Here is a 14,927-nt window from a genome sequence, read left to right as displayed (position 1 = left end):
GTATTTTTAAAAAGTCTCAGTTACTAATGGTTTTGTTTCTGTGTATCATCAAAGCAACTACATGAAGATTTTAAGCTCTTCTGCTCCAGATTTCACACAATTTTCCAGAACACTTCAACTGCTTTAAAACTAGACTCTATTCTTAAGGGTAAGAATGGACCAAGAAGATAAAATCAAATTAAATGTCTATCAGTCATCACATAAATCATGCAGATAGTCTGACTTAGGGCAACCTTCTTTATGGCAAGCTCCTCCTTCCCCCCAAAAAGCACTCACACCTCTGCCACATGCAGAGCAGGTGGCATCTCTGAGGAGCAAGGGAGAAAATGTGAGTACATATGCAAGCTATGACATATGAGGAGGGAGAAGATGAACTTCAAATTCCTTCCCTTCACTCCCAGTAGCAGACAAGAATGGTCTAGATGAGCTGAAATGTGGTGGGGAGCCCCTAGAGCTCAGTCCCCTGGGGAAGGTACAGCGCCCACCACACAGTGGGCCACAGTGCCACCACTGCCTCACGTCACCTCACCCTTCCTTCTCCTCCTGCCACCCCTAACTCTGCCTTCTCACACCTGCTTCCAGGGTGAACTGCAGAAGGGACATGGTGGCAGCAGCAGTTGAGGCTGCCGAGGGAGAGAGATCAAGAGCCAGAAAAACAAACAAAAAAAAGAGAAGTATCTCCAGAGGCGGAGGCAGCTCGCCATGGTCTCCCATCTCAGGTACTCGATATGATGTGTGCTTGCCACCAAGTGAGAGACAAAGGCGCCAGGTATGGGGGTTGTGCATCAGAAGAGGAGGAGGTTTTCCTTACACACCAAAAATGCCTCCTAACTGCTCAGTTAAGCAACCCACATCAGCATTTCCTGATGATCATCCTATCAGATTGCAGAGCTAAAAAATACTTGGCTCTAGTTATACCAACACATTAAGGAAAAGGTAATAATGACTGTAATGCAAACTGAATTCAAAGAAGAAGTTCCAAGTTATTATTTGTATTGTTATGCCTAGAGTTGATACAAACAAACATTTACCTTATTATAATATATATTGCAGCACACATTAATCAAGATCAATTAAATAAATGGATAGTGCAAGTTGACAACACACATGTGAGATGCCAAAACAGGGAGGATGAGTAAGATGGTATTAAATTACCACTCCTATGATTAATCACAGTTAATCTATCAAAGCTCAGCCAAAAATAAACTAAGAGTTAAAAAAAAAAAGAAAAAAAAAAGAGAACCCCTGGAAAGGGACTGCACTTTTCTACAGGTTTTAGAAATACAGTCAGCTGAACTGTAAAGCTACACCAGTAGGGCACCACTTTTCCCCTGAGAAGATGTTAGAAAAATGAGTCACGCCCAGATGACATACAAAATCCTTCATGCATCTGTTTGAAGGACTTGCTGTGTTATTGTCCTCTTTGGACTTTGAGTTCTCCCTCAAGCCATGGTTTGTTGGAACTATATATTCAGCTCAGACTAATTGATGCAGTACGTTTGCAGTATTGTTTCCCAAGTATTTCCACCAGCACTTCAAATGTTTCAAAAATTAACAGTGGGGGTACTTAGCTATTGGAACAATTTAACAGGGGTTGTCATTGATTTTTTTTTTTTGCTATTGAGGTTGGATGTTCTTCCAGAAGTACACTCTAGTTCAAACAGAAATGAATTCAGGAAAGTTCTGCTGGCCTGAGTTATACAAGACAGAATAATGAACTAGTGAGTCCATCCTGTAGACTTCAACATTTCCAAATCTGTTCTGCAATTCCTGTGGTGTTTAGGACAGGTTACCGTCTGCCCCTGCCCCTACTTTACCTCTAACTTACAACACCAGCATCTGAGCCATCTGAAAGGACAGCAATTCACAACCAGAAGTATCCGGTTTTGCTTACAGCCATTTTTCACCTTTCTAGTTTTAGGGGGTTTTGGGAGTAAGATGAATGAAATCTTTTGTATTTATTTATTTCCAACAAACTTTTCTTCCAGAAGTCAACAGAACTCAACTTGTTTCCTGATGTTACAGAGATGCATTTTCAAGAACGTTCTTGTCTTCTAATCTATGGCTGCAGGACAAATAAACTTTGAATATTAATTTCCCTATTCTATGGAATGCACTGAAATTAGGGATCTTTTGAGTGCTTAGTTTATATCATCTGCTCCATAGCCAAAGCTCAATCATCCTGTTTGGAAAAGACAAAAGTGATGGTATCATCAAAAACATGAAACAGCAATACAAAGTACATGAAATATAAAGCATTTAAGTTCATCTCTACAGCAGAGACGAACGTATTAGAAGAGAAACCAGCTCATTTTCATATGACAGATTTTTTTTTTACCTTGGGTCCACATTTGCTGTTGCTTCATCAATGATAAGAATACGATTTTTTTTTAGAACTGCTCTGGCAAGACACACCAGCTGTCTCTGACCAACACTAAAATTAGATCCAGATTCTGCCAGCTGTGTCTCCATTTTGTTGGGTAGATCTTCCACAACCTCCTTCAGTTGCACCTGTTGACATGTCAACATATTGTAGGATGAGTAACTCTCTTTTAAATCAGCTATTGTGTGTCTGATGACACAACAATAAGTATGCAAGGTTTGCCTTTTATATTCTGACACAAAATGAGTAAGTGCCAAGTTGGATTACAGTGTGTGCCAGTTATTAGAATTCTAAAAACATTAAAGCACGTTGTTAAGAATCTATTAATGTTCATTAAAACCAAGATATGAATCAAACTATAACTAAGGCATCATCCCAAAGGATAATTCTTTCATAAAAGACTTTATATAACAATACACATGCCTGCACACAATTGCACACACACATACACAAATGCACATATGATAGTGTACTTTTTTCCATCAACACCTATACCTTTATCAAACCTGATGAAAACATCCAAAACCTAACACACACAAGCACTGTAATATTATAGTTACATGGATTTTAAATACCAGATGTATATTATTAGATTTAGTAAGTCACCTCTTCCAAGGCGTTCCACAGCTCTTCATCAGTGTATTCATTGAAAGGATCTAAGTTTTTCCTCATAGTTCCAGTGAACAAAACAGGCTCCTGAAACCCAGTAAAATCAGCATTCCACTATAAATACAGGTTTTATATTGCAATAGGTAATTTAATGGTAATCACAGCTAACCTATATCAACAATAGCATAGAAATATCCAACAACAAGCTATCATTTTTGAAATGCAAAGGTGTACATTACAACTGCATGCTTAAGAGGGATGGGAGGGGGAGGGAAGGCAAGTGTTCAACTACTCTGTATGAAGATAATTTACCAAACAGGACAGGTCTGTTTGCAAATTGCTGTACACAGTTATGTCGGTACTTCAACGGGCATTTACATGCCACCGTTCTGATGCCACAAGCTATATATATACTTCTATGAAATCGTTGCTATCCTCATGGTATTGTTAATGAAAACCAACAACTAGCACTGTCAATGAGCTCACACTCCTAAATTACTTTTGGGCAGTTTTGAAAACCTGTTTTTGAAGTACATAAACCAGAGAGGAATCAAAGAGCTTACAATGCCTTTCTGGTTTTCCTTCTGTGTTAGGCTGTGGGTTTGGTTTTTTTTTTCATTTCATACCATAAAAGGCCTTTCGTTGTACCATCAGGGCTAAGCAGGAACAGCTTTCACAATTTATAACCTGAACACATCTATACTGCCACAGCACTAAAGCAAACTTAGAACTGGAGCACTGCTGGGCAAAGCTCTCACTCAAAACACACCAGGAGTCAAATCAGTACCTTCTCCCCTTCAGGTACCAGTGAGGTAAGAATGTGGTCAAAGCAAGTTTTGTTCTACTTCAGTTCCCAGTCAGAGCAATAACAGATAACACATCAAACTGGCACAAATCAAATCACACTGAAACATGTAGTATTTAAGAATTGGGAAGAGGACTTCTGGTTCAGAACTCCTTAAGCAACAGATCAGTCCTCAGTAATGCGAGCTGCCAGACCTGGGAGTCATGCACTGACACGACTTTAGGGCTAAACTCATCTTAATACCACACATAAAGACAAAAACAAGTCAAAAGTTGTAACAGTGCTAATCATAAATGGAGACCATTCATCATGTTGTCAGTTCTCTTTAAATTGGGGAAATTTTAGGCAAAATGCATTCTTTTTTTTTCTTTCTCCCCTGGGAAATAAAATCTAACTTACACTGGGTAACTTCAGCTTACTCTGAGATTAACCTGTCATGTCTTTCTCCCCATCTAACCCTAGTGATGCCCAGCTCCAAAGGGCTGCAGCAAACTAGAAGAGAATTCAGACCATAACCCTTTTATTGTCTTTGAATTTCTAAACCATCTGAATGCTATAAAAGAATTAAAAAAGACAGAACACGCCATAAGCAATACAAAAGAAGATATACATTTCCTGATATAACATGCCAATTATTTGAAAGTATCTACTGCAATAGCAATGTCATTAAAAACTTGCTGAATGAGCAAAAGGGTTTAACACAAAACATTTCCAAACCAAAAAACAATTTTCTTCAAAAACACCTAGAAACTAATTTGTTTAACACCACACATTTTAGTACACCACTTGGTGTATTTTGAAGGTATTGTTACATTTATTTTCCTTTTCAATCCAGTTTTATAGGCTGGCAAAGAAGAGGCTGAACCTATAAAGTGTTCACAACTATTATAAAAGTCCTAACAACAGACATGCACGGCAACAGAAGATAAGGATATTTTTTAATTACCATTTCTGACACAGATTATTATTTAAAACAGTCTGGTTTATGAGAGGAAAGCAATAAGACTAACCTGTAAATAATTGTTGTAAAAATGCTTGCAGTCAGAGAGGCAGACAACATTTGCATAGAAAAGATTTACAAACACAACCTTTACACAGCTCCATCCAAGCAAGCAATTAGAAGCCTAAGCACATTTTTATTTCTCCAGGTAGGTATTTAAACTCACGCACAAGAAAACTTCAGTCTTGCCTCATCACTCTCTAGGAATGGTTCTGTTTAGCATGTTTTATGTTGCAATTCTAATAAGCATCTCTCTCTCTGGTTTTTCAGCTGCCCACTAATTATGAAGATATTTGCTGCAAAATAATTACCTGATGTTACATTGCTATTATTGACACTACTATTAGCACAGCACCAGACAATGCCTATCATACAGTTTACCATAGCAGAAACCTGATTCCTTCCTCTTCTTCTTTGTACCACCACTTGATAGTTTTGCATATTGTTAGTAGAAACAGCCTTCCCTTACACACCAAAAAAACAACAACAAAAAAAAAGCTACCTGCTAGCCTTTGGGCACTCAAAACTTTTGTGACTATGATGCAAACCTTATATAAATTTGACAAAAATCACAGAGTTTCAATGGATTAAAACAGTTTTGAAACTATGTCAATAGACCTGTGTATGAAAAAAACCTCACATGTATAATTGAATGCGGTGAACTTTGAGCAGCTGCATCATTCAACATGCAGAAACTCTATTTCCGTATTTGACCTGCAGTTTTCCTGTCTCAGCATTCTATTCTGTTCAACTGGGCTGAATTCTTCAAAATGAAAAAATCACCCACAACAGCTATGGGCAAGGCTTTCAAAAAGCTGTAGACCTTGAATGAACTGATGATCATCTGTTTTCACGAGAAAGGAACGCTACACACAAACAAAAAAATGGAATTTAAATCCATATAAACTTCTCTTTACATACAAAAGATGACTAGTTCCAGTGAGTACTGCAATAACAAAGCCTGCAGCATGCAGAAACAAAAAACATCCTGCATTAGGCAACAATCCAATTGCTGGGGAAGTACCTATTTTTAAATTTTTTTTTCAATAACATACCTGTTTCTTTTTGACTCCTATTCTTTGAGAAAAAAAAAGCCTCATTACCATTTGTATTAGATTCTCAACTTAAAGAAATTAATACACTCTGACTGCCACCCTGCCAACAGACTAGCACACATTCAGACTTAACTCTAAATACAGATTGTGTTATAACATAGAGAGATCTGAGAAATAATGCAAAACATGGCAAAAAAATTCCTCTGACTTACAGTCTACCCTTCACTCTACCTGCCAGAAGAGCACAGATGAACTACTTTCCAAAATATGACTTCACAATTGCAGCATGTGAGATTTTCACTCTTCCTCCCTCTTCACTGGAGAGCAAATGCCCAGGGAAGAGACCAGAGCTGTCATGAAACTGTAACACGCACAGACTTTGCCTCCTAAGTTTTAAGGTTACACATCACCCTTCTCTGATACAATGTCTCATGAAATTAAGACTCTAAGAGAGAAGACCTGTGACCTACTGGATTTCTTTGAACAGCCTTTCCTCTACCCCAGGATGAGAGATGAGGCTATTTCCAACACTTCCCTATTGGGTTTTTTTTTCCTGTACTGTGGCCTTTCTTGCACTCAGCTTCTAAAATTCATCAAGTTTCATTTATTATGGGTTATAATGACCTACTCTTCAGTCTGCTCCTATGGTCTTCTCCGGTCCAACCTTCTCCAAATAAAGCAAAAGCTGGTAGCTCACTTCTAGGTAGCACATTTGCTCCTTCTAAATCTAGCACCACTCAGTTTGTACAGGGATGACTGGAGAGGTGAAAGTGGTCTTGCAAAGTCCCTTACTAAGGAAGCATCAAGCAGGAATTGCTGCCAAAGGATCAAGTGACTTCAGAGGACTGCTGAGGATCGGTATACACTTACCAGATTTTCTCCGCTTTTCCACAGACTATGGGAGGACAGCATACAGCTAACACATAGATATTCCAAAGGAACAGACAGGGTACAAAACTGGGAAAAAATGTTCCAGTCCCCAAAACTGATTCTGTTTATCTTAAAATAATCAAGACCTTCCTCAAGTAAGAATAATGCCGAGCTACAGTTCCTGTATCTACTGCATTCAGAGGTGCAGGGGGAACACAACTCAGCAAAGCACTTTAAACACTATGGTATTATATTCAAAACATCCATGGCAAACCAAGTCACTCTCTTACTTGAGGTATAATTGAGATTTTCTTCCGCAAGTCATGGAGTCCCAGCTCTGATGTCAAGTACATATCAATCCAAATCCTTCCTTCAGGTTCTGCCAAGCGAAAGAGGGCTGCTATCAGAGAGCTTTTCCCAGCTCCGGTTCTTCCCACTATTCCAACCTACGGAGCAAGCCAAGCCTGTACCATTAAACTGTGAGCTTTTCAGGAGAAGTTAATATGTCAAGCAACATTTTTACAGCATCATAGGATTTGCAGTAGAACATGCACCAAATAAAACTTCTTTGTAATTAACATTCTTCCAAGAGGAAAAATCCTCTCCCCTTAAATCGGTTTGGATTCAGGTGACATTTGTATACATGACAATTTCTTGGATCATATTCAAAGGTGAATGATTTCCCCCTAATGTGTGGTGTCTTGTGTAAACAATTTAAAGTGGCTCAATGCATACAGTAATGTGATTCAAGGCTGCTTATTTTTATACTAAACCTGGTTTGCTGGGTGATGTTAGGCAAATCATTTCATGCGTGCATCTACTACTCAACCCCAAAAAGGAGCCCATAAAGCACTCTGGGAACAATGTACTCCAAATTTAAATAATTGAGACTGATTTTGGTTAGTTATAGTTAAGGTGAAGTACTTTAAAGTAGCATGATTATAAACTGTATCCATACTTCAGACATCTTCAGCAAGCATTGAAACTACAAGGCCATGACATCAAGCTGAAATTCCTTTTCAAACAGAAGAAACAGCAAATAATAAAATCACAGAGATTCAGGGTTCTCTTTGCTCCCAAACTAAAACTGGAAGACATACACAGTGTGAAAAAAAAAATAAAGCTTTCAGAAAAAAGAGACAATGAAAAATATGGGATTGATAGCTTTAATGACAAGGGGATAAGATTGAGAAATATTTCTTCTATTTTAAGTTTTTTTTAATGTTGTATTCGGATAAAGAATTCTTAGAGAAAAACAGTGTACAGTAATCAACTGTATCAGAGAAGATAATGGGTGTAACCCTCTACACAGATCTGATCTGGCAGAATTTGTTATTTCCTGCATTCTGTTCTAGTCCCTACATCTCCCCCAAAAGAAAAATCAGCACACTGAAAAAGTTCAGAGCAGTGCAACACAAAATTAATATGGGCTGGAGATCTTGATTTGATGGGGAAGGATTTATGAGGATTAAACATGTATAATATGGCTTGGTGAAGTGATTGGGGTGCAGAAAAGAGGAAGAAAGATGAAAACATTCTTGAGTGTACATACAGACACCAGAGGGCAATTACCTACTGCCTGAGACTCACATGTATGCAGCAATGCCTGCTGAAATGAAATTCAGCACAGGAAACTGCACCAAAGTGCAAGGAGAAACTTTCAGTCAGAGACACTAAGTTCAGACAAAACAGCAGTGCCCACATTTGATAAAAAATACACAACACACTAAAAAAGTACACTTCAAGAAGCAACTTATGCTGCATAATCTAAAAGATATTTTCTCCTTCTACATTCTGATTTAACAATTTCATCCAACAATTCATTATTGTACTACTGTATATAAACTAATTAACATTTCCACAGTGCTTTTTATTGAACAGACTAATTTAAGCAAATCTGTTACAATAAATGATCAAATGTTTAGTACTCTAAATTGTACCACTGAAAAAATGGAAAAATAGTTCTGAATAGATAAACTGCAGCTCAGAAAGAAAGTGCTGAATAGAGAACACAGACAATCAGAGTTGTGAAAATGAAAGTTCAATTGTTCCTCTGCAAATGTCAATATAAAGTATTGTATCAAAGATATAAAGAAAAAAAACATACAAAATACATTGTATGATACTTAAAATAAAAATGCAGCTGCTCTGCATATTGTCAAAATCCCACTTTTGGTTTGGCATCAAATGAAAGGACTACGCTCTTCAACATTTAGAAGAATCTATTTGCATCTTTGGTCCAATTGACTATACAGGCTGCTGAAAATTGACAGGAATTTGAAAGAGCTCTCAGTATACACATTATCAATTTTTTGAATACATTTTATTCTTCACAGGCCCACACTCACAGGCAGTGCAAATACAGCAGCCACCTGCAAATGGAAGCGGCACCTATCAGGAATCACAGGGCCAGGACTGTGCTGCCTGATACAAGCCCAGTGCACACACAGGAGTACACCTGCTACGCTGGGCTCATCATTACTCAAGTGTCACTTGTACTTCACAGCAGAGCTGCACAAAAAATGTGAGATTTACAGCATGTCAGCCACTCCACTGAAACTGCCCATGTCTTTGTTATCCCTCAGGCAACCTCCCTTTCGTCATGGGAGCACAGTTGCCATGCCATAAATCTACGTGTGCACCTTCCCGACTTTTTCATGTAGCCTGCAGATCCAGGAGCTGTCAGGAAAAGGTGCATTTAACAATATGTTAGCCAATAAGCATTCATGAGCTCCCTGAAACAAAGATGGTGTGTAAAACCCAATACTACACATGCTAACCTTCCCCTGCTGCAGCTATAGTAGCAGAGGAGGTTAATCCCTGCCAGCTACGGGCACAGCAGTTTGTGTCTGCCTGGTCTGCTTCTGCCAGACCACACCACTTCAGCAAAGATGTTTAAAACACACGGTCCTTCCTGGCCTGCTTTGACTGTAGGGAAATACTGAATGCTGAGACAAACAGATTAGAAGAGACCTTGAGTGAGTGATTTGCTAGCAATTCTTACCGTACCCACAGCTTCCCAAACTGGGCCCCGGAGTGGCTACAAGAAAAAATACAAGCACATTCCCGCTGCCAGTGGCACTGCAGCCACCAGAAGTCTCTAAAAGCCAGGGGCCTGAACAGGCATAAGAGCTCTCAATGACAGCAGTATGGGTAGAATCCCTGACAGATCTAGAAACCTGGTTCTGAAGAAGATGCTTCTCCATAATTAAAGTCAATGTGAGGAGGAGAGATGCTTGGGAGATTTATTCTACACAGTGGCAACCTACTGCAGTATTGTGCAAAACATCATAGTAAGCAAACACAAAGTTCTTAGCAATAGTTTCAAGCTGGGCAAATTCAGGATGATGAAACCACAGCATAACTGCTCAGCAAAAATAAATACCCCCTGTCATCCCTCCATCTCCTGCCCCCACCAAGCACTGAGTCATGCATTGCTAGCATCTCTTGCTTCCGTTTTTACTTTATTCCTGTCTCTCACTGAGAAATATAGGATTTCTTGTCTATATTGGAGAGACTTGTAATAGCTAAGGAGACAGCCCATATGGCTCTTCTTCTCAAGAGACCATTTTTTACTCATTCACAGCTAATTTCAGGAAATCACCTCCATGTAGCAAAGTCTGGTTGAATTTTTGTAACATGCATGTTATTAAAAGGTCCACTTGAGAAAATGAACGGGTTTGGAATTTATGTTAAAAGCATGTTAAAAAGGAGGCACGGGCAAGGACTGTAGAGTTGAACCATCCTCCTAGGGAAGACCTCCTAATCAAAAAAGTACACCTGCATTTGAAATGTAGTAAAGCACAAATTAACACTTCAGGGCTCTAATTTAATTTTGTCTGTGGGGGAGACCTTCCCTGCAGCACTCTTTCAACAGGGATAGAGTCAAAATTGGGGAGGAGGAGTCAAATTTGCAGAGGAGCAAGAGTTTTATTTCTATGTTTCTTTTGGCTACCAATCTAATTAATGACAACAGTTAATTGCATTGGTTGCCAAAAGGAACTGAAATAAAATCCCCAATTCTGAAGTTATGCAACTGATTTGTATTTCTTTCTTCTATCTTCCATTTTGGACTTAGTGCGAGGGCATGTACATTCCTTATTTTCTATTGGTTTTGCTCACCTTGTCTGTTGACATACTTAATTCCAATTATGTTCCCTCTGTTGAATCCCCAATTTCCTAATGCAGCTCCATTTTCTTTGGATTTGAACAAACATTCTTGGCTTGGCTGGTATTTTCCATGTCTGCTACTTTCTGAAGAATCTCAGTTTTTTTAAAGGGAATTATTTGGTATGTTTAATCCTTTGTTTTGACAGACTGAAATATCATGTTCCCAGACAAATTTATGCTACATACACTTACATGAAATAAATAGGCTATTACTTCTGTTATTAAATATAACTAAAGCTTATTTTTTAAAAGAACACTTACTATTTTTCTAACACCCACATATTTTATAATGCATTTCTAGCACACAGCTTCTTGTCAACTTTGCTTAATTTCTGTGAATATCCAAAGACAGCCACATACATACCTTTTCTTTTGGTTTAATTACAGCAGACAAATGTCTTAAAACCAATGGTCCATCTAGACTGTAAGTGAAGTTAACATTCTCAAATGCTATCATTCCTTGGTTAGGCCATTCTGGGGGTGGATGTTTGTTGGTCTCCCAAGGAGCTTCTTTTTCAAGTTCTGTGTACTCCATCACTCTTTCTACTGATATCATCTAAGGGGAGGAAAGAAGACATAGATACATGAGCTTCATCCTATGGCATACCCTGCAAATACTGCCTGCATATAAATATTTTTACCATGAAGATTCAATGCAAATTACTCCGTGGGCTTTTTTAAACACGGGTAAGAGTATTTGGTGCCATTCTAGGCTTTCTTTATGCAACTAAAAAAGTGGAGAGAATGCATCTCAGGTCCTACTACAGATCCAGATCTATCATGATACATAAAGCCATTCATAAGCATTTCTCATCAGTAGGATTAATTACAAACCTAAATACGTCATAAGTTTTAAGAAAATTAGGCTAAGAGAGTTGTCTGTCAGTCTTGACTAAGATGACACCAATTCATTGTGTGTTAGAAAGATAAAGCAAGAAATGAAACTGCCAAATGAACTACAGGCACATGAATGAGTTTGACTCCTCGCCCTGCATAGGACAACCCAAAAAAAATCACACCTGAGAATGCCTGAGAGCATTGTCCAAATGCTTCTTGAACTCTGGCAGATCTGATGCCTTGTCCACTTCCCTGGGGGGTCTGTTCCAGTGCCCAACCACCCTCTGGGTGAAGAATCTTTTTCTAATACTCAACCCAAACCTCCCCTGACACAACTCCAGGCCATGCCCTCAGTCCTGTCACTGGTCACCACAGAGAAGAGATCAGTGTCTGCCTCTCTTCTTTCCCTCACAAGGAAGTTGTAGACCACAATGAGGTCTCCCTTCAGTCCCCTCTAGTCCAGGCTGAACAGCCCAAGTGACCTCAGCCAGTCCTCATAAAGGCTTTCCCTCCAGATCCTTCACCATCCTCATGACCCTACTTTGGATGTGCTCCAACAGCTTCATTTTGTTTTGTGCTGCCCAAAACTGCACACAGGACTGAAAACAAGTGTGCACCATCCCTGAACAGAGTGTGACAATCACTGCCCTTGACCAGCTAGCAACAGAATGGAGATGAAATGTTCCTGCCTCCCCCAGGTGTAGTCACCCTTTAACAACAAGGATTTTTGGTGGATGCCCACCCATCAAAGAAGTTGATGCTAATCATAGATCCATAAAATAATCAGCATTTCACACCAAAGTCAGGTTAGTGAATGGCCTTTCTCTTCCAAGGTATTTCTGAGTCACAGCCTCCAAGAAAGCCACTGAGTACATGTGACACTCCCACAGACACTTAAAAATCTCCCAAGTGGAATGAAAAAAAGTGAAAGCTTTCTTCCCATTTCTCAGAAAATCTGTTACTGCCTGTTTACCAGTGTGTGAAAAATGCACTGAAAAAGCAATGTGGTAGCAAAAAAAATTCTAACTTTGTTATTATCATGATTGTTATTATCATTATAATATAATTAAGCATGGCTTTGTAACTTCTATGAAAGGACTACACATATTTCCTAGACTACGTACAGCAAACTATAATTACAAGTAACTTCAGCTGTCAACACAGTAAAAAAAATCCCAGGTTTATGTTTAGCATGTTTTTTCTACAATCTGTTTTTCTTATGTACTATCTTAAGAAAGTAGACAGGCAAATTAGAACATGCTAGTAAATACTGTGAATTGGTCAAAGACATTTTATATGATATATTTTGGAAAACACACAGCCTTGTCAGTTGAATATAAACAAATACTTTCACATTTGTGTTAACTTAGAATAAATTTAAAAGTTATAAGCCTTTGCAATGGAATAAAAGGACTCTAAAACTGCCACGAGGGATATAAATAAAATTTTAAAATGCAGTAATAAATAACAATAAATTATAAATATCAAATATAAAAACATAATTTAAAATCTTCCTTATAGAAAGGGATTAATTTATTGCAACTTTAGCAAGTTGCAATGTAATTGTCTACACTGTAACTAGACAGTCTCCTTTCTGCTGTAAAGGGAGATTGTAAAACCTCCCTTACTATGAATGCAAGACAATCCCCAGATACAATTCATCTTAACAAACATTCAAAATCCATCAGACAAATCATAACCTAAAAGAAGTAATTTTTCTTTATGACTGCAGAGTGGAGCCTCAATCGCTTGCTAAGGTATTAATACTCTAAGTTATTTAAGAAGAATCTCATCCTTAAAGCTTCATGTCACAAGCATGAAAGCAAACAAGAGGGAAAAAGGAAGAAATAAACATTACCAGGTTTTCAACTTCAGCACTCTGTCTAACACCCCACTGGAACGTTCCCATGAGGGTGATTGCATAGGAGAGCGCCAAACCAACCTGCCCCGCATTCAGAGCTGCAGAAGTAAGGAAAATGAGGCTTGAATAGGTACATTGCAATTACACAAAATCTCAGTTAAGTTCTCTCTCATGAGGTTACATACATGATGGAAGCATCACAGCCAGAATTTTATTTGGTTATGCACTGCTTGCTATCTGTGCAATGAGTAGCTCCAAGCAGAATAGCTGCTTGCTGCATTTTTGGGGTACGGTTTGGACACATTTTGACAAGATAATCCAAATTCTCCTTGGCCTGGTGTTCATCTAAAAACTAAGGTTCAGTCTCAAGACCAAACTTACATAGATTTTTAGGGTCATCCCTGTCTGGCTGAGCATTAGTTAAGTATTCACTTTTTTTCTATGCAAATCAGGTAAGGCCCTAAACCTAAGCAAAAAGTTTGCCTAAAATTATTTCAAATTTAGTTATGAAATTTACCTCAACTTTGTACTCTTATAAACAATCAGATAAAGTAAAAGGACAGAATATTTCTTCCCCTGTTTATAAAAGCATTTACTGTGTTCAGTGGGTCTACTCTCACAAAATAAATGTATTCTGCCTGCCCCAATATTAAGCATGATTGTCCTCTGACTTACTTGAACTTTATCCTAACATAGTCCTATTGATTTCGAGAGAACTACTCTTTATCCAGAGGCAAGGAAAGATTCAGGACCATTGTTTTGACTTGTCTTTTTGCATGCTAGTAACATCAAACCTAGCTCAAAATTTGTGGAGTTGTGCAGCACAGAGTGTTCAAATTTTAAAATACACATGCACATATAAAACTTATCCAAAGAAAAAAGAAAAGAAACAAAACCAGCAAATTAGCACTAATTTTTATGTCCAAGATAATTACTTCTTCCTTCATGTTTTAGATGACTATCTCATTCTAGCACATCTAACCCAATTACATCCTGGATGATGCATACACTAATGACAGTTCATGAGTGACAGTGAACATAAAATGTATTATTATGAGGCAATTTTCTTTCTGGAACTGGCCTATCCCACTGATCCAAGATACGACAAGAGTATCCCTAAGAACTTTAGCTTGCCTTTTGACCTACTGTGCCACGTGCAGAAAGGAAAAACATTGTTAAGAAGCAGCTCCGTGGGTGTTTCAATATAAAAAGCAAAGCCCTGTAGGGCCAAAAGAGAAAGACAAAGGTAGGGAAAAAGAAGAAGATTTATTTCTTGTTATTGCTCTGAAAGCCAGAATCTCAAAAGTGAAGACTACAGAAGAGCACGTTTGTTTGCA

At 38.4% G+C, this 14,927-nt stretch overlaps 1 protein-coding gene across 2 annotated transcripts in view; it reads right to left on the bottom strand.

Annotated features, from left to right (window-relative positions):
* ABCC4 (ATP binding cassette subfamily C member 4) overlaps nt 1-14,927 on the bottom strand; it is a 140,038-nt gene that overhangs the window by 25,765 nt on the left and 99,346 nt on the right. For both annotated transcript variants that reach the window (XM_030952050.1, XM_030952059.1), the window contains exons 24-28: nt 13,588-13,688; nt 11,257-11,448; nt 7,013-7,168; nt 2,990-3,079; nt 2,339-2,511 (exon numbers count right to left, since the gene is read on the bottom strand). In XM_030952050.1, coding sequence (XP_030807910.1) covers nt 2,339-2,511; nt 2,990-3,079; nt 7,013-7,168; nt 11,257-11,448; nt 13,588-13,688 — 712 coding nt within the window. The remainder of the gene's footprint in view (nt 1-2,338; nt 2,512-2,989; nt 3,080-7,012; nt 7,169-11,256; nt 11,449-13,587; nt 13,689-14,927) is intronic.

Source organism: Camarhynchus parvulus, chromosome 1 (genome assembly GCF_901933205.1).
Source record: "Camarhynchus parvulus chromosome 1, STF_HiC, whole genome shotgun sequence".
NCBI classification, from domain to species: Eukaryota; Metazoa; Chordata; class Aves; order Passeriformes; family Thraupidae; genus Camarhynchus; species Camarhynchus parvulus.
Note: the sequence above shows the minus strand (reverse complement) of the source record. Positions and strands in the feature narration are given on the sequence as shown.